The sequence below is a fragment of the Letharia lupina genome, assembly GCF_014066315.1.
Source record: "Letharia lupina isolate WasteWater1 chromosome Unknown contig_3, whole genome shotgun sequence".
Taxonomy (NCBI): domain Eukaryota; kingdom Fungi; phylum Ascomycota; class Lecanoromycetes; order Lecanorales; family Parmeliaceae; genus Letharia; species Letharia lupina.
The window spans coordinates 1,739,618-1,757,852 of NW_023502972.1; the positions used below are offsets into that span (position 1 = coordinate 1,739,618).

General features: G+C 49.5%; 5 protein-coding genes across 5 annotated transcripts; 2 read left to right on the forward strand and 3 right to left on the reverse strand.

The window, feature by feature from the left end:
* Positions 1-4,793: 4,793 nt before the first annotated feature.
* HO133_007372 (uncharacterized protein) lies at positions 4,794-6,153 on the forward strand (the record flags this gene model as incomplete). The annotated part of the gene is made up of 4 exons (XM_037298263.1): positions 4,794-5,074; positions 5,244-5,720; positions 5,772-5,805; positions 5,860-6,153. The coding sequence occupies 4 exons, from the start codon at positions 4,794-4,796 to the stop codon at positions 6,151-6,153; spliced, it is 1,086 nt and encodes a 361-aa protein (XP_037156898.1).
* A 955-nt stretch (positions 6,154-7,108) lies between these two features.
* HO133_007373 (uncharacterized protein) lies at positions 7,109-7,945 on the reverse strand (the record flags this gene model as incomplete). Its single annotated transcript, XM_037298264.1, has 1 exon — positions 7,109-7,945. One exon carries the CDS (start codon positions 7,943-7,945, stop codon positions 7,109-7,111), a length of 837 nt encoding a protein of 278 aa, XP_037156899.1.
* A 2,425-nt stretch (positions 7,946-10,370) lies between these two features.
* HO133_007374 (uncharacterized protein) lies at positions 10,371-11,397 on the forward strand (the record flags this gene model as incomplete). The annotated part of the gene is made up of 3 exons (XM_037298265.1): positions 10,371-10,677; positions 10,795-11,027; positions 11,107-11,397. The coding sequence occupies 3 exons, from the start codon at positions 10,371-10,373 to the stop codon at positions 11,395-11,397; spliced, it is 831 nt and encodes a 276-aa protein (XP_037156900.1).
* Positions 11,398-12,175: 778 nt separating this feature from the next.
* Positions 12,176-12,865, reverse strand: HO133_007375 (uncharacterized protein; the record flags this gene model as incomplete). The annotated part of the gene is made up of 2 exons (XM_037298266.1): positions 12,176-12,502; positions 12,590-12,865. The coding sequence occupies 2 exons, from the start codon at positions 12,863-12,865 to the stop codon at positions 12,176-12,178; spliced, it is 603 nt and encodes a 200-aa protein (XP_037156901.1).
* Positions 12,866-14,898: 2,033 nt separating this feature from the next.
* HO133_007376 (uncharacterized protein) lies at positions 14,899-16,744 on the reverse strand (the record flags this gene model as incomplete). The annotated part of the gene is made up of 2 exons (XM_037298267.1): positions 14,899-15,948; positions 16,100-16,744. The coding sequence occupies 2 exons, from the start codon at positions 16,742-16,744 to the stop codon at positions 14,899-14,901; spliced, it is 1,695 nt and encodes a 564-aa protein (XP_037156902.1).
* Between the last annotated feature and the right edge of the window lie 1,491 nt (positions 16,745-18,235).

The following is an 18,235-nucleotide window of genomic DNA, read 5'->3' on the forward strand; positions in this document are numbered from 1 at the left end:
GGCGGAGGCAGAAAGAGAAAGGAAGCCCAAACCCGGCGAGAAAGGCAGAGGGCGAACAAGGAAGGGCACAGGCCAGGAACCTTTCTTTCACCAGGTCAGATGTCATCGTACTCCATCGCGCCGCCTCGTGCCGTGGAAGTCTGACCAACTTCCGACAAGCATGGTCTTCGGACCACAGTGCAAGAAGAGTAAGCAAGTAAGGTAAGGTACAGAGGCGTATCCGCACTGCGATAAACGGGACCGGATGGGTGCCCATAAGCGCAGACAGTTGGAGCGATCTGTTTTATGGCCTCGGGTTGAGGCTGGGCGGCGCGTGTTTCGAAGCGGCGCCGGCGCGGAACTGAGGTATAAGATAGCATGACTAGGGAGGTTTAGCAGTTTTTTCAAAAGAAATGATTCAAAACGGGAACAGCCCTACCTTTCTACCGCTAACCCGATTAGGTAATATCACGGACTTCGGCGAAACCTTTATCGAAGAGTCACAAATCTCTTTGAATTTCACTTATTCTTCTTCTTTTATTACATATATATATCATAAACTCCTTTAATAAGAAGGCCCTCGTTGTGACGACCTTTATAGTCATATTGCTAGGCTATTAAGCTGTGATCGCCACTATATCACGTTATAGATACGTCCCCCTAGTAAAGTATATAACAATTGCCCACAAAAAATAGAGAAATACTATATCCTCGTAATAAGAAGTATCGAAATATTGGAAAGGATTAGAGATATCAGGCTAATTAGTGGTAAGTATCTTACGAGTTCTCTTACCGCAGTGAAAGCTTTCGAATAATAAAATGACTGTCGAAATAAGACATTATATTAGAATATTAGATATATGATGTGTAGAACGGACGGATTAATTCTTCAAAATCTCTTCGGGGCTAGGTCCTAAATACAGTACAAAATCAGGTGGCTGGAAAACATGGTGGCTGGGATGCGCGGGGGCCACATTTCGACACATCGGACGGTTTCAATTCGTCCAAATATGCATCGTCCGATAGGTGACCCTTGCCTGCAGAGGTCCAATTGGCTGTGGTCGACGCAGTAGATCCTTCTCTTGTGTGCTCATTGCAGTGATATATCATAATGTGATATTGTCTATAGAGGTCTGCACCGAAAGTCCTGTACCCGTCAAGACTCTTGCGCTTAGACTTCGGATATTGTCCCACCTAAAGGGCTACCTAGACAATGCGTTTGGAGTTCTTCGAAATCGCATCTAGTCTTAGTTAGGTTTCGGAGCTTAATACCTCTATTAAGCCAAAAGAAGTATCTAAAGTTTCATTCATGCGCTGTGAGAAGATATTTCTAGGCTTCCCCTTTATAGGGCCGCTTTTCGAAAGTAGGGTTAGAACTACACTAGTGCGGGTGTAGGACTTTCGGTGTAGATCTCTGTAGGCACGCGGAGATAGCAGGCCAAATTGTAGTGTCGTTCTCCGCTTGCTATGTGGCAATTTGACGTGGGATTGTAGAGAGCATATGACGTGGGATCTTGGAGAGCTGAGCGGTGTTCTTGACGATGATGGCCTTATTGCCGCTTGGTTTCTCCGCAGTGTTCTTCTTATTTGCCTACTACAATGTTTCCTTCTCTTGCTTAACTGAGTGCTCTAATTGAGTGGTTGACTGAGTGACTGGCTAAGTAGCTAACTGAATGGATTGATGTAAGATTATAGAGAGCAGGCCTGTTGTATTACTGCTACTATTGACTATCTCCGTAATTCTCTTCGTAGTGTATTATTCCTCCTCTTGTAGAATATTAGACTGAGTGATTGGCTGAGTAGCTAATTAAGTGAATTGGTGTAAGATCGTGGAGAGTAGATCTGTTGTGTCACTACTGCTGCTAACTATCTTCGCAATATTCTCCGCATTTGCCTACTGTAGTGATTCCTCCTCTTACTGAGTATCGGGTTGGTGTGAGATCGTGGAGAGTAGGTCTATTATGTTACTGCTGCTGCTGACTGTCTCCGCAATATTCTCCGTACTGCATTGCTCCTTCTCTTGTAGAATATCAGACTGAGTGGCTAAGTGAGTGGCTGACTAAGTGGCTGGTTGAGTGGAGTGGTGAGCTGGCGGGGTAGGTAGTGCTGACTGAGTGACTGGCTGAATGGCTCGTAGCCATTGTGTACTGTAAGAATGAGAGGTATGTATAATGACATCTAGATAGGTGGGTAGATTATTTCTTTATTTTTGCTATGTTCAAATAAGCAGTTACGCTAACGCCGTATAGGGTAACTTTGCAATTGAATCACTGTTTCATAATAATATGTGCTGGAGCGCGGGCTTCCCAGTAGTGAAAAGCTTGCCGAGTACTGGTTTTTGACTATATTTGATTCTCAGGGAGACCCCTTAAAATCCCTGAAGCCCTTCGGGGGCTCTTTAAGGGCTCTCCGAGAGCTTGTATCGGAGGGGCTGTCAAAGCAAGCTCGAAATTTGATTTTTTAGTGATATTTGATTGATTTCGAGCTTGCTTTGACAGCCCCTCCGATACAAGCTCTCGGAGAGCCCTTAAAGAGCTCCGAAGGGCTTCAGGGATTTTAAGGGGTCTAACCCTGAGAATCGAGAGACGTTATAATATACTCAGGGGGAGACCCCCTGAAACCCCCTAACCCTCCGGGGGCTCTCCGAGGGCTCTCCGAGGGCTCCTGCCGGAGAGGCTCTTCTCGCAAGCTCGATAATTCACTAGTTTAGTATATCTTTACAAATACTTTATCAAATTTCGTCTACGCTACATTATTTGAAAGCGTATAATTAACTCTATAACTTTATAAACTTACTTTATTATTATATTTTTGATAAAAGAAAAGGAATCAAAAAAGGTAGATTTGAGGATTTTGAAGTTCTTTTCCAGCTTCCTCTTTTGGACGTACCCGTGTGCACCCGCGTTTAGATCGAAAATGAAGAAATAAGGTGAGTTTTAGACTGAAAATGGTAGAATCCGATGATCTGATTGGTCACTAGCCTCTTAGCGTAGCACCCATTCTCGTTTTCAAGTCTTGAGCATTGAGAAAGCAAGCTTTCCAATAAAACAGTGATTTAATTTGTGGGTGATTGATGAGGCTAATAACTACTCTATATGGTTAGCCTATTGAATTATTACCCTTTTCGTTTTGAATCATTCTTTTGAATTACATTGCTAAACCTCCCTACTGGCTTAATTTGACCGCTTTTCCCACCTAGCCCGGTCTACTCCACCTTTATTTTTTGGGAAAATGACACGATCGTGAAGAGCTGAGGTGTTGTGTGTGAGACTGGTCGAAGTTTGAAAGTACATCTGCTAAGAGGAGATTCGTTGATGTGACGGGATGGATGATGGAGGAAAAGAAAGGTTGATCGTTAGCGTTGACGCATCCCTTCGACGGTTTGGTTTCAAAAGGGCAATCTCAAATTTCCCAAGTCCTTGACGTTCATCGCGAAACCGGCTGTCAGAGTTCGTCAGCGGCTGGAAAGTGGTCGAAGGAAGATTTTAATCCCTGCTGGCGATCCAGTCATGGTTATAAAAAAAATACCTACGGGTAACCTGGTTTGCCTCTGTGGAGTACTTGTAAGTAGCACACTACCAGACACCGTCGCGGGCGCTATCACAGCGGGCATCCGGCATCGATTATGGTAAGGGATCGGGAAGACTTACCGCACAACGAGGAAACCAGCGTGGACCTTGTTGATCTTTATCAATTCGTTAAACTCGTCTTCAACATCCCTTGCGAAACCTATCTCCTGTTAAAGAGGGACTATCTCCAGAAGGTTCGATGAATTATGATGAATAAATGATGCACTATGTTGAAGCATCGGCCATCCCCGTCACGGAGCTTGTTCCAGAACGTGACCAATGACCAATGAATGATCAGCCGTTGAAGTGATTCGCTATCGTGCTGTGTGAAGATGATCAGTGATCTCACCGCAGCCTACATACATGTATGACGTACCTAAAATTCTATTCAAGCTGGATTGCAAAGTCCTACAGGCCTAGCCATAAAGCTTATGACTTATGACTGGGGAGGCCTTTGCAACCCCCGCATGATCGTCCCTGCCTCATATCTATATACGAACTTAATTCTAGAAACCATGTGAGCTATGGACGCCAGGTGCCAAAAGAATGCGAGATATCTGCAACGTACCACATGTCACCGCAGAAGTTGATCTTTCAGCTGGCTAGACTTTCTGCACAAAGGGGAGAGAAAAATCCAAACGCCACTAAGAGAGAGGTTCCTGAAGGCAAAGTTGACTTCAACACACGTAAGATTCCAATGCAAATGATACCTCAATCGATAGAGCCTTTCGGAGGCTTTCTTCAGACTAATCACGGCCCATCTCGACGGGCGGCATGGCTCTTGGCTATACTACCTTCTACCTCGCTACGTGCACACCATAAATTCGGTCCATGCACCAGCGCCAAGTCGAGGTCCTGCACGTCCCATATGCGCATGAACACTGTTGGCTAGAGTGCGATTATCCCGGCCTGGGCGGAATCAATCTCCAAGAGGCAAATTACCGAATCATACCCCATATTTGGGTGATATTTGGTGTAAGGGTATGATTCAGTAATTAGGGGTATGATTCGGTAAGGATTCATACTTTTGGGGTATGAATTAGTAATTCGCCCAATCTCCAAGATATGGCGCCGCCCAAAATCTCACGAGTATCTATCTCGTGTGCATCACACTAATGTTGGCGCTTCAACAGCTGCTTATCGCAAAAGTTTCAGGCTTAGCTTTTCTGGAATGTGGTGTCCCATGATCCCATCGATAACTTTTTGACAATCTCAAACCTTGCAACCAACAAAGCTTTTTTCAGCATGGGTTCTACAGAGACGATGATAGCACACGAATCACATTCCAAGGACCAAGCTCCCGCCCGTGAAATGATGCTACGCAATTCCGAAGCGTCATGTCTGGGAGGATCAACTCCTCAAAAGTTAATCCATGAGGTTGTCGTCAAGTACAAAGCTTCCGTCCCGAGAGAAGAGCCACACCAGGCCAATGCCAGCTCTCACGAAGAAGAAGTTCCCTCTCCAGCAGACAAGGCATATGGGGAAAATGGAACGGTGCGGCAACAAATGGTCTATTTACCCGATATGTTTGTTTCTTTCTGTTCCCTACCCCCAGCGATGAACAAACATTAGGATGAAATCAAAATAGAATCAGACACCTTCATCCGAACACTCGGGCTTCAACGAAAGGGAGAGCAAAGTGCATGTCATGGGAGACTTTCCCTATCTTGGAGCTATCCTCGTACCAGATGCTAGGCCCGACGAGTTCCGGAACGTGTGCGATTGGCTCAATTGGGCATTCGACTTCGACGACCCCTTTGACGGGGGCGAATTGAGAGATAGACCGGAAGAAGCGAAGAAGCTGGTGGATAACCTACTGGTCACGCTGGAGGCGACCAGCTTGGAAGGCGTAGTGGTGAGCGAGAACATACTTGTGGAGGTGTTTCGGAGCGTCTGGCTTCGTCTGGCGCGGGACTCGTCGAAAGAGACGCAAGGGAGATTCAGGGGCTCGATGACGGATTCCTGCAATGGACTCATTCAGCAGACTGAAGCTTGCATCGACCCCAACAACTTTGACTTGAATGGGTATTTGGCGACAAGATGCCAGACGATAGCGGCATACCCCTTGTATGCAATGGTCGAGTATTGCTATGGCATCGCGATCAGTGACGAAGTCATCGCCTGCAAATCCATTCAGACCATCCAGCGACTTTCTACCGAGTTGACCGTACTGTGAGTCTTCCCCTGTCGAACGACCATCTCACTATGCTGACGATCCTACAGACAGAATGATGTCCTGTCATATCACAAGGAAAAGGTTGTGTCACCCCATCTGGAACCATGCAGCATACACACAGCTGACCTCGCATAGCGACTCGGCTTTGAGCACACCCTGGTTAGCATCTACATCCGGCAGGGCAAGACCCAAACAGAGGCCTACGATTGTGTGGATCAGCTTATGAAGGACCGCTACCGCGATTGGTATCTCGCCTTGGCCGAGCTGCCCATGTGGGGTGAAGATGTCGGTAAGCAGGTCCAGGTATACATCCAAGGCTGTCAGAACATGGTCGTCGCGAACCTCAATTGGAGCTTCAAGACGGAGCGGTATTTCGGAAGGGAGCATTGGAACGTCAGGCGTACTAGAATCGTCCCATTCACGGAATGAGGGGTTCTTGAAATCTGGCACAGCGCTCCCAAGGCATTTCTCTCGGGCTCTGCGCCTCGATGGTTCATCGCTCCTACTAAGTAGCTATCGGCATGTCACGATTGCCAATTTTTGAATGACACATTCTGTTCCTGATACATACATCATGCCCATATTTCGACCGAAAAACAAAATCCGAGCCGCAAATCTACCATTCGGGTGATAATATCTGGGAATACTATCACCCCCATCACATCATGATGACTCGCCAGCCTCGTTCGCCAAAGTAATACAGCCGTCCTGAATCCTGCCGCTCTTCAGAGAAGAAAAAATCAATACCCTGCGGGCACTTATCGCCACGGCAGCTCCTTCCAACAGCACTCGGACCTGCCTTCGACTCCCGATCAGGAAAGGGGTGTTGTCGGCGTAACAGTCAGTAATCGAGCAGAGCATTCATTTCGTATGCAAAAAAAAAAAATGTGTATCACCGACGTGACAAGAGCGGACGGGGTCCGTTTCGGGGGGGTTCGGCCAACGAAGCATACCTAACATATTCCGACCGGTCTACTGAAAAATTGTATTGCGGATTCCGCTCCGGTGGGGCGGAGTAGGGCTCCGCGGGTGGATGTACCTCGTGTGGTGGAAATCTACGGGGGAGAAGGAGAAGAAGAAAGAAACGCGTTTGATTGATTGATGTGCAAAATCCGGGTCGACGCGAAGGGTTTCGACGCGTGAGATTGCGGGACTGGGAAGGTGGAAGCAAGGGTTGTCTGGAAGACCGGATGGAATTTGATGGGGAGTTGGTTGTAGAGGTAAAGGCCACGGCCGATCGAACTGTGGGTACCTGGATGCACTTCACCCGAACCTTGCATTCTCCGTCTTCGGGCCGCGGTGGGCATTGACGCTGTGAAGGCTTTTGGAGACTTGGGAAGGTCATATGATCGTTGAGCTGAGGTACGGATGTGATCGGATGGCTCTACCCGTCGAAAAAACATGAACGGTGCACCCGCTCCGCCAGCGACAGTAAATCCTCGTAGCCCAGCGCGACGGACAGCGCCTCGCCGAATCTCAACCCGCCTCCCGCGACCCGAGCGCGCTTTCCACCACCACCACCTCCCTCCCCCCTCGGCGTCTCGTCCCCCTCCTCGACCCTCGCGCGCTTCCCACCGCCGTGCCCCGCTCCGTTCCGGGCCTGATCCCGCTCCCTCGCACTGCGGACCCGTCTCTTGTACACGAGCAGCTCGTTCCAGAAGTAGCCTTCGGGATTGCCGTGGCTTTCCGCACACCCGATGAAATGGGATTCGAGATGGTACGGCCGTTTGTGACCGAGGCCACAGATGGGGCAAGGGTTGTCCGGGAGCTGGGCGGTGGTGGCTTTCCCGACGGTTTGCTTTGAGGCCGTTCGGACGCCGTTGACCGCACCGAGTCGGGCTCTGTATTGCCTGGAGCGGTCGGACGGCGGGTTCGCTGACGCTGCTGGAGGAGGGGGATTGACCGACTTTGCGGACGGTGGGATCGGTGAATGCGCTGACGTTGATGAGTTGGTGTGATTGCTCGGTTTGTACGGGGAAGTTGTTGGTGTAGCTGATGTGAGGTGATAGAATGACGCGTGGTCTTCCGGTCCGTCGACTGGCGCTGGAGCTGGCGGGTTTGCTGCCTCTGACCACGTTGGAGTGGTGCCGGTGCTTGTGTTGTGTGGATAATGGGCTGATCCGTTCGATGTGAAGTCATATGACGGCGAAAGGTACACTGGTTTATGACTTTGCTGCAGTTGCTGGAATGGATCTGAGCGGGCATAATTGTATCCTCGCATTGGTGGATAACACGGCTGTGGACAAGTGTTGTTGGTTGAAAGAAATGCATTGTTGCTCGATGTGAATGACTGGGCGTCATTGATTGGAGGGTATGGTTTGTAAGACTTCGAGTAGTCTGTCGGGTGAAAATGGTCAAAAGGGGGCACTGGTGAATATGGTGGGTAGTGCGTGTTGTGGGCCGGAGGATGTGTTTTGTAAGACTCCAAAGGAAGGGAGTGCTCTGTCGGGCAACATTGTTCAGAAAGAGGCACTGGAGGATATGATGGGTACCCAGCCATGCTATCCATTTCCCATGCTGGGTATGAACCCGACATCTTGATCGATAGCTTGGTAAAAGTATGCCCGAGGTTTGGTGTTGTCAGGATTAGAGCGCGACAGTGTTGTCTTTGCATGTTTTCATTTCCAAAAAGGGTAAGGCGGACTCGTCACCCACCTGATTGAAGGTTTCTCACTATTTTGTCCTGCTTCCCACATTAGAGTAGAGAGAAATATTGACTAGGCCTACGATTGCTCACACTGAGTCATCTCTTTTGCCAAATCTGTGAACCGTGCATTCAGCCGATTGTGCATATGCATGATATGACAACGAATCTTGTTTTGAAAGCATTTGGGCCAGGAGATGCATTACGGGCGTAGGAGACATTCTTCCTAGGTTCTGCATTGATCACAAAGTAGACCCATACTTCCCCTCTTTATCCATCGGCAGGACCACGACTCTTCTGTAGCGGAAGAAATTTACTCTTTTCAAATCCCTGTGGTTCTTCAATTTTCTTGGCTAGGTTGCAATGTAGATGAATGCTTTCTGCCTGTCCTGGGAGCTACATTCCTCCCAAGACTAGTCTCCCAAGGAGGGTTTCTGTCCTGGGTAAACTACCCCTGGAGTCGCATTGTCCTAGGCTAGAACAAATGCTCTGAGAACCTACCTTCCAGAATCAAACCTGAGCTAGATGTGAGCCCTAGGATAATCCTCCCAGGAGCGGTCGCCTGGGATTAAGAAACTCGCTTGGTGATACTTTCTGTAGACTAAATTGCTGCTTTGAGGGAATCTCTGGGACTGTTGTGAGCTCTAGGAAAAGTCTGACTGACGGGGAGACGGACGAAATTCCAGCATCAAGGCTGAGCTTCACCTCAACTTCTTGCAGAGCACGAGCACGAGAATCGTTAGCCCGTTACTTCCATTCGAAGACGGCTCATCCCTACATCTTCGACCAAAGGTCCGTGCAAACCGACAACCGGTACTCCTAAATGCAGGCCCCAAGGGCGATGCGAGTGCAATGCGTCTAGCAAGGTCCTTACTCGCCCCGGGTGCAACCCCGTAGGACAACGCTGGTCGTGCGTGTCTATCCCAGAGCAGCGCTGAGCCAGAGGCTCTCGAGCTGGCCATGGTCCATAACACATAGTGGACCGGCACGCGAGGTTCCCATACAGCATCTGAGTCCCACTGAGGAAATTTCTATCTTTCTAGGCCCGTCGGAGGTGGGGCGTATGTAGCACGCGGATGGTCGACACATGAAGTCGCCGTCAGACATGGGGATGTCGGTAGCACTGACATGTCATTCGCACACACTCGACAGGCGTGTTGTGGATCCGGGAATCGCCCTTGGGCTTCCTGTTGGATCCTATGGAGCTGCAGCTTCTTCCGCTTTTGGTGCGACTGCTCGTCGACGTCCCGGCCGTGCTCAGCACTGACGGGGTCATGCAGCAGGAGTCCTGCATGTCAGATTGAGAGCCTCGATCGATATGCAATCGATCTGGTTAAGTGCATGGTTCACAACTTCTAGCTCCTAATCTTGAGAAACAGTGTACCTATATATATATTTTTCAATCCTGATAAACGCAAGAAGATGATTGGTATATTCTAAAGATTAAGCCTCGACACAACGATAGAGGTAGAAGATTTTTTGCAGATAGAGCTCTTTGCGTAAATCTAGAAACGCTTCTTCCCGACTCACGATGCCTGTCTTCAAGTCTGTTTCGCAACTATAACATATCATTGCGTTATTGTGTCTTTGCGACGTTGAACCCGCGCGTATTTTCGGCTCAGACGTGCCGTCTGCAGTGATCAAGAGTGCTAACTCCAAAGAGCTTAGCGAGCTTGGCAGGTCCGGGACACCAAGTTCAACCAACCAATCAATCAATCAGATCCCCACCACCCAGATAAGCCCAACGAGCAGAAGATTCCAATCCGAAGCTGTAAGCGTACAAACTACTCGGAGAAATCTTCGCACCCCTACACCCAAATCCAATTCCCTAAACCGCAAGCACCGAAGTGAGCGCAAGGCCCGTGAGGTCCAGAAACGCCAAGCAAGGGATTGACCGTGCGCGATAAGATACGCCCAAAACAGATAACCACTTAGACAGACAACCCACCAAGCCTCCCTTCCCATTCCCATACCCTCCCCCCTCACCCAACCCACCCCCACCATGCCCCCCACCCGGACCCCCCTCCGCCTCGCCATCCTAGAAGCCGACACGCCCATCGGCCGCGCGCGCGCCAAATACGGCAGCTACGGCGGCGTCTTCACCTCGCTCCTGCACCGGGCGGCCGACGCCTCGCACGTGCCGCGGGAGCGGTTGGAGATCACGGGGTGGGACGTCGTCGACGGCGCGGCGGCGGAGGAGGAGGCGGGGGAGGGGGAAGTCGAGGACATGGGTGGGGAGTGGGCGGTCGTGAGGCGGAAGGGGTATCCGAGGATGCGGGACGTGGACGCCGTGCTGATCACCGGGAGTCGTAGGTGGAGTTTTTCTTTGTTCGTTTTTTGGCTTGGGGGGGGGGTGATGAGGAGGGGGGAGGTGGGATGGGATGGGATGGGATGTGGCTGATTGGCTAATAGCGCCCGGGCTGCAGGGTTCAATGCCTTCGATAATGACGCGTGGGTTGTACGGTTGGTTGAGTTTGTGAAGGAGGTGCTCGCGCAAGGTCGGGTGAAGGTTGTTGGGGTGTGCTACGGGCATCAGATAGTGGGGAGGGCGCTGGGAGCCAAGGTCGCGAAGAGCGAGGGCGGTGCATGGGAAGTCAGTGTGTGCCAGGTCCTCCAGACGCAGAAGGGGAAGGAGTTGTTTGGCGGGAAAGATGCTCTGGTGAGTGGTGGACATGTTGTTTTTCCGATGCGAAGAAAACAATGTGCCATTCAGGACTAATTTGCTGAGTGACCCGCAGAGCATATTCCAAATGCACAAAGATCTCGTATACCACTACCCCACAGGTGTCGAGGAACTCGGATCATCGGGGCCATGCAAGGTCCAGGGCATGTATGTCCCGAAGAAGGTAATTACAGTGCAGGGCCACCCGGAGTTCACAGAGGAGATTGTGGCGGAGCTGTTGGAAAAGAGGCGCGAGCAGATGATCTTCAGTGAAGAGATATATGGAGAAGCCATGGCGAGGGTGGGAAAGCCGCATGACGGCGTGATGGTTGCTCAGGCCTTTTTGAAGTTTCTTATGGAAGAATGAAACTTGACTTTAAAGTATATCATGGTACGGAGTACATGGTGCACAAAGTTAGAACATCGGATGGTGTATGCGACTCCTAGTCTCACGGGCTTAACATAGGAGAAGAAGACTCGATGAAGTAGCCAGTCGTCTTCGAGGCCAGGAATCTGTGGCAGTAGATGTTTGGATTTGTGTAACAATAGATAGTCAACAAGAGGAGATCGTCTATTGATTCCTGATAGAGTACAGTGCTCGAACGAGCTCGCTAAATAGTAGAACAAAACCGGAACATGTTGTACGTAGTATGTGCAATCATGAATATCTTTCTCATCAACATCAAAAACACCATTGTGATCAAATCAAACCTTCCCAGTCATCTCGCAGCTATAAAACATGGTATAACATTCAATATACCCAGCTCCCAGATCCGATGCCATGATTCGCTGTTTATTCAAATGCAATGCAATCAAACCATTTATCGATCGTAAACCACCAGTTGTGCATATGCTGAAGCAAGGTTGCCGGACTGAAACTCTGAGAAAATCGCTCAAATCAAACGTTCGTTACATATCACATCTCTAAAGCTAGGTCCGAGAAACACCATACTCAAAATAGGAGTATTTGTCGAGGCCGCCGATCCAAATGTCGTCCACGAGAAGGATATCAAGTTGTAAGGGATGACGACAGCAAAGAGTAGTAGCCAGTGGGTACCAAAGAGTGTGGCGCCCGCCATGAGACACAATGATGAAGCAAACAGTTGTCAAAAGCGAAGCGCAGAGTTCCGAATCCCGCGGCTCTGCTACCAGTGACGAACATACGTCTGCTGCTGCATCATGGCGGGCGATATCGAAGAAGGTGGACTTGGCACCCGCATGCCCGTACTAGGGTTGACTATCGGGATGGCATTGCGTGTGCGCAAGGCAGAAGGTTGGTGGATCTTCATCTGCTGGCTATTGTTTGATTGGAAGCCAGTAATGGGGTTGTAGGAGTTGTTTGACGCAGCGGAAGAGAGAGAGAAGCTAGGAGTGGCTTGTTGCTGAGGCTGGATCTGGGGTTGGAGTGGAGATGAGTGAGGCGAGCCGCTGGAGAGAGAGCCATCGGATGAGGAGGAGTGGATAGATTGTAACTGTAAATGAAACATAGATAAGCATACATCCACCACACATAACGCTGTCCACAACAAACAGATAGTCTAATGATATGTGTCACTTACGTCGTCCTCAGTCAAAAGTCCCGGGCAGAACTCCAAGTCGTCATCCAAGTCAAAAGACCTCCCGGCCTCGAATCGGACACGGAAAGCCGAGGTCGGTGGGCTCTCGGTGAGCTCCTTCATGCTCCGAACCCCACGAAATGGGCGATGCGAGTTCTGGGACGCTGAGAGCCGTGGCGCTCTCCGTGATCGACCACCATGGTGATTGTGCGACGACGAGGAATGTGAGGAAGACGACGAAGGCTGATGATGCTGAGGTCCGTAATAGTAAGCCGACATTGTTGCGGTGGTGTAAGATGTAAGAATTATGGATGAAGAAGGATGATGAGAGGATTCAAGTTGGTCTGTGCTGTGGGGCTGGGCAGTGCAGCGGACGCTTGCGGCGTAACAAACAAAGGCAGATGCAAGTCAATAAAGCCGAGCAATGATGGCTGCTGTTGAAGTAGAATTGACTGATAACGATTAGTTAACAGAAGTTGGAAAGAAAGATTATAATGAATAAGTATTTGATGGAATTGAAGCAGATGAATACGGTAGTTGATAATATGATAATGTGGATGCTGCGCTCGTTGATGGGGAGAGGGAAGCTTTTGGAAGGCGAGGAGGTACTTGGGAATAGAGAATTAGCGCCATGCTAAGTCCTAAGCTAGCACTATAGGAGGCAACTTCAGGACGCTAAAGCTCAGGCTAATCTAGATCGAGTAAGATATCAGCAGGCTGTTTCAAGCTAAAATTCCCATCTCGACTAACCGCTCCTTCCCCCACTTTACTTTTTATGCGCTCGAGGGAAATAGATATCATCGGCGTCGACCGAGTCGTTGAGGCTGGGAATGGTTACAACTTACGGCACATGAAGCAAGACGCCATCGCACGGCGACTACCTTATGTATGAAACATGCTCAGACACACTAAATCCATAAAATCCATCTTCTTCGCTGATCTAAAGCTACGAGAGGACGACATTGCCAGTTGCCACCTTTGACTTGATTAGCAAGTTGATTCAAGACCTTCCATTACTCGTGTTAATACCTATGCATTGGCTCATCACTGATTCCATCGCCCAGTCCTGCCCAGCCTGCCCAGCCGACCCTAGGGACCCGGGAGGCTTGGCAGGCTGGCAGCGCATCGAGGTCCGCTTCGCAGTAGCGTGCATTAGCGAAGCGTCTCGAAAAAGCCTCCTGCTTCACCGCCTTCGACTTCCTAAAAGCCGCAGAAAAAAGGAAAGAAAAGGAATTATCAAAAGGTACGGTCAAGAGCAGATCAACTCGACTTGATTTCAGAATAATGCATAGTCGTCGACTGGGTTATTGAAGCCGAGTCTCTCATGTTACCTTCAGTGGGAGATGATTAGAGTGACAGCTTCGACTTTCATGAGGACAAAAGTATTCGCTGATTGTGGCAGACGGTGGGTACTGAATGAGTATGACAACGTGTGAGACGATCTGTATGCTTGGGAGGCGATATTTGACTACATGCCATCCCAATGCCAAGACGGCTAAGCCCAGTGAGGACAGTCTCATAGGCTGCGGATCCAGACTAGCCTTTCTTTAAAATGACGGCAGCATGCTCGCTCACACAATGACATGGCTCATGAATGGTAAAGAAAGAAGTATACATGATGAGAGGTACGTCGGCAAATACCAAACTCGCCCTATTAAACCTCATTGAACGCAATGGTCATTGAATGGGGCGCAGGGTGTGAACGAGGGATGCGCCAGAAACATCTAGCTCCCAAAGCAGCGACAGTGCTCCATCAGGACATAACATCCATGCCCACCGGCACCAAGGGTTGGGTTATAAGTTTTGCCGCGGCGGTGAGCTTGTCCCCTTGCTACTTGTTCTTCAACATCCGGGCCAGCCTCGCCATTCAATTGTTTCACAATCGACGTGAAGCAATCGACTATCTTGAGAGCGTAGCTCAATGTTCTCTGCATCCTGCCTCTCAACCTTCCTTCTCAACCACGCCTTAACGCCATCAATGATTCCAAACTTCTCTTCTGGCTTCAGCTCCTCCCACCCGTTCTTTTGTCGTACGTGAACATTTACCACGTCGTCAAACTAGGGTACATACTCCGTCTTGTATCGGGTGCACTTGCCTCTAACGTAGCTGGTGGTAATTTTCTTCTTTTCGCATTCCCCACCAGGCCATTGATATAGAGAGTGGTACAAGGCGGTGCAATTTGACAATCTAGTCTCGGCGGTAATTTTATCGATGAAGGTGTGATCCAGTTGACCAGACGAACCATCACCTTGGGACTGCTGGAAAAGGTATGGACAATTCAAAACAGCTGGAACTCCAGGAGCCCAAGAGATCACCGCCAATCCCTTGGACAGGGCATTTTGTCTGAACCATATTGCGCGAGTATGTTTCTTCCAGGATCTCTCTTGGTTAGCAGTACCCTCTCGGTATTGTTGTGCTCGCGGGGAGAAAGTTCACTGCCTCGGATCTGATGAGATGGTGACAGCCGGCGAATTTTTGCCATGAAAAATCCAGAGGGAAAAGATGATTCGGAGGAAGCAGATGATGCACAGAGAGTAGATAATGTAGTTGAAGAGTAGCTAGACAAGGTGCTGAAAGATGCTGAGGTAGAGACTTCGTTGCCGGTTACAGAAGCGGATTCGGTGAGACTGATGTATGGAGTAATTAGAAGCACATCTGGATTGGGACGGAGATACGCTACTTCATCATCAGTCAAATTAATGTTTACCCAATCAGCTGCACTCATCCGGGTTGAACCGACAGCAGGTTGAAGTGCTTTACATTTGGAATTCAGCGCCCCAAGAAGATCAGAGACCTCATCCTCGTCACCAACGCCACCGAAGAGATAGTACGAACCGGTCACGGCGCTAGATGCGGAACTTGTCATTGTCGAAGATCGGCGGTTGGTAGAAGGAAAGCTTGTGGAAGATGCATGATCAGATGAATTTCGAGAGTTGGTTGGCTCATCATCCTCGCTTTGTGGGTCGTCCTTCGGATTTGGCGGCGAGCCCTCCGCCGAACCTGCGCCTACAGCGGGGCTAGGAGGTAAAATAGTGATGTCGTCAATTCCAACTAGTTTCCCTGTCCTGGGATCACAAATCCATCGAAGAAGAAATGCAAGCAAGCTAAGCACTGTTTTACAAAGCAGTGGGATTGCGGCCCCAGCGAACAGCAGAAACGCGGCATCGTCGCGGCAAATTTTGGGAACAACAGTGACAACAGTACTACCAGATGATGTAGTACTTGCCAGCGCGAAAGCATGCGAGCATTTCGTACTCGTCGTGATACTCTGCACGACCATTCCAGGAGGAACAGTAGTGATGGTGGATAGCTGCTGCCCCAACAACGCAGCGGTCAAAATTTCTGCCAGTGCAGCATCCGACTAAGCGACTAGAAGTAAGTCCCCACCAGCTGTACTATTAGTCGAATTGCTTCCTGTAGTATTTGACGCTGATTGGGAAAGCTTGGCCTTCAGCTGGAATTCCGCTCTTCCCGGCAATCGTTGATGTTGACCTGGGAGTATTTAAGCCTACGGCGGGGACTGATCCACCAGCGACGTGAGACCATGAGAGGCCGCTTTGCGCGCTGGGACTCGCTGATATAATTTCTGCCGCAGGCTGCCTTGTCTCTGAAGTCGATTGAATGATTGGCAACGGCGATGCTGCATGTGCACCTGGCGATTGCAACCACGGTAATAAAGCCGGGGTGTTCACAGAAACCATGGCAGCGCTCAGGGTGCCAACGGACCTTGAGGAGCTAGTCTGGTCGGGGTCCGGGACCGGAGCATTTTGAGCATTTCGCAGAAAGCTGCTGATCCTTGAAGACGAGTCCGCGAACAGCGCTGATTTGACATTCGTGGTATTAGTACGAGCTGCTCCAATCATTGATGCGGCTCCAGGGCCAGTGTTTGTGCGGGAGGCTCCTGTCACCGAACCTTGGTAGCTAGTCGTAATGGAAGCAGTAGAGGAAGATTTACCAGTTACGGGTATTGATAGCGCGAGCGAGGATAGGTCCGTTGCGGAAGAGAGAGTCTTAGTGGCTACGCTGCCATTAGATCTGGTGAACAGCCCCAAAGTCTCAAAGACAGTAGAACCCTGAGGATTTATTGTGAGACAAGAGGTCGAGATACTGCTCAGTATAACGGCGGTCGAAGTACTCCCACCTTCTCTGGTGAACATCTGAGCGAGGTTGACAACAGAATGGTTATTTGCATCTACCGTTGTGAAAGCGAAGCTTGGTGGTATCGATAACAGTGTAGGTATGACGGACACTGGTAATATTTTTGTGATACTACCCTGAGTTGCAGAGGCCTCAGCTAGACCTGTTATGAATGAGCCAGCCAAGTTGGTTGTCGTTACAGGTTTGACAGTGCCAAAAAGGTCTGTGATTGGGGATCCCAATGAGTTCTGTACTACGGATCCAACATAGAATATCTCATGTCCCGCGACATCAGTGGCCTTGATCAACGATAGTACAGGCTTTGTAGGGACAGGGTTTTGTATTTGTCCATCCGGAAATCTCGATCACAACGACTCCAGTGGTAGCCGGAGCACCATTGATCACGGGAATGCTAGTCAGCACAAGTGGGACTGAGACCACAAGGTGTAACAATTGTGAAGTCCATGTCAAAAGGATCATATCGAAACCGAAGACGAATACTGGCGCGTTGCCGAAAGCTGGTCGATTGCAGAAATGACTGCAGCTGGAAGAAAAGAATTGCTTTGATCTTAGAACGCAGTCGAAGGCAAGAGAAAGAGGGCGGCCATAATGCAACCGCAGCGACCAAGAGCTTCAGACTCGGAAGAGGAAGATAGATCGTACAGCGAATGAAAATGATGTCCAGCGGAAAGACAATGACGGTCATGAGATGGGACCGGTGGCACTTTCACGGCTCGCACTTTGCGCATGGAATGCATAATTTCAGCCATCTTGATGTGCAGGGGAGTGTCTTCTCAACCACTCATCTACTCAATTTGACTCCGAACAGGCGTCAAGTCCTTCCATACTTCCTGCAAGGTCTACAGAGCCCAGCTGTCCGCCAAAGGCTAGTCTGAGCTAATTATTATAGAGACAGCACTTTATCTGAGACGGCTCAAAGAGAGATGGCGATGGGAAGGGAGGGAGGGATCGATCCGGGCTGTGGAAAGCGGCAAATTCTGCCGAAAGAGTTTAGCGCCATTTAGCCCTGTCGAGTAGAAAGCATCCCCATTATTTACTCCTCGTTCAAGATTCCGCATTTTGAATACAAAACTACTCAAGGTCAACTTTCGGTCTCGTTTTCGACATCGCGAACAGCTCTAGAAAATCCATTGATGCCAGCATTAGGGTTTGAAAGGCTTCTGCGCAATTGCGACTCATCGAGTCCTTGAGTCAGCCTGCTCCGGTCGAAGCAGGAGCTGATAGAAGAAGCAAATATATGTGAAACGCTTGATTCATCTCGCCCAACCCAGACAGTGAGACTCGAACAGGCTTCCAATGTCCATAGGGGGAGCTTGACAGGTGGGACAATTCGAGATCTAAAGCTGAGGCTAGCCTGCACGTCTTTGGCCTGCTGTGATCGACTCACAACTCTGCATAATTTTGTTTACATGTAGCCCGACTACAGTAACACCACCAACACAGGGGGAGAATAGCCACTTTCGATGCAGCTACGAGCAAGAAGGTTATGC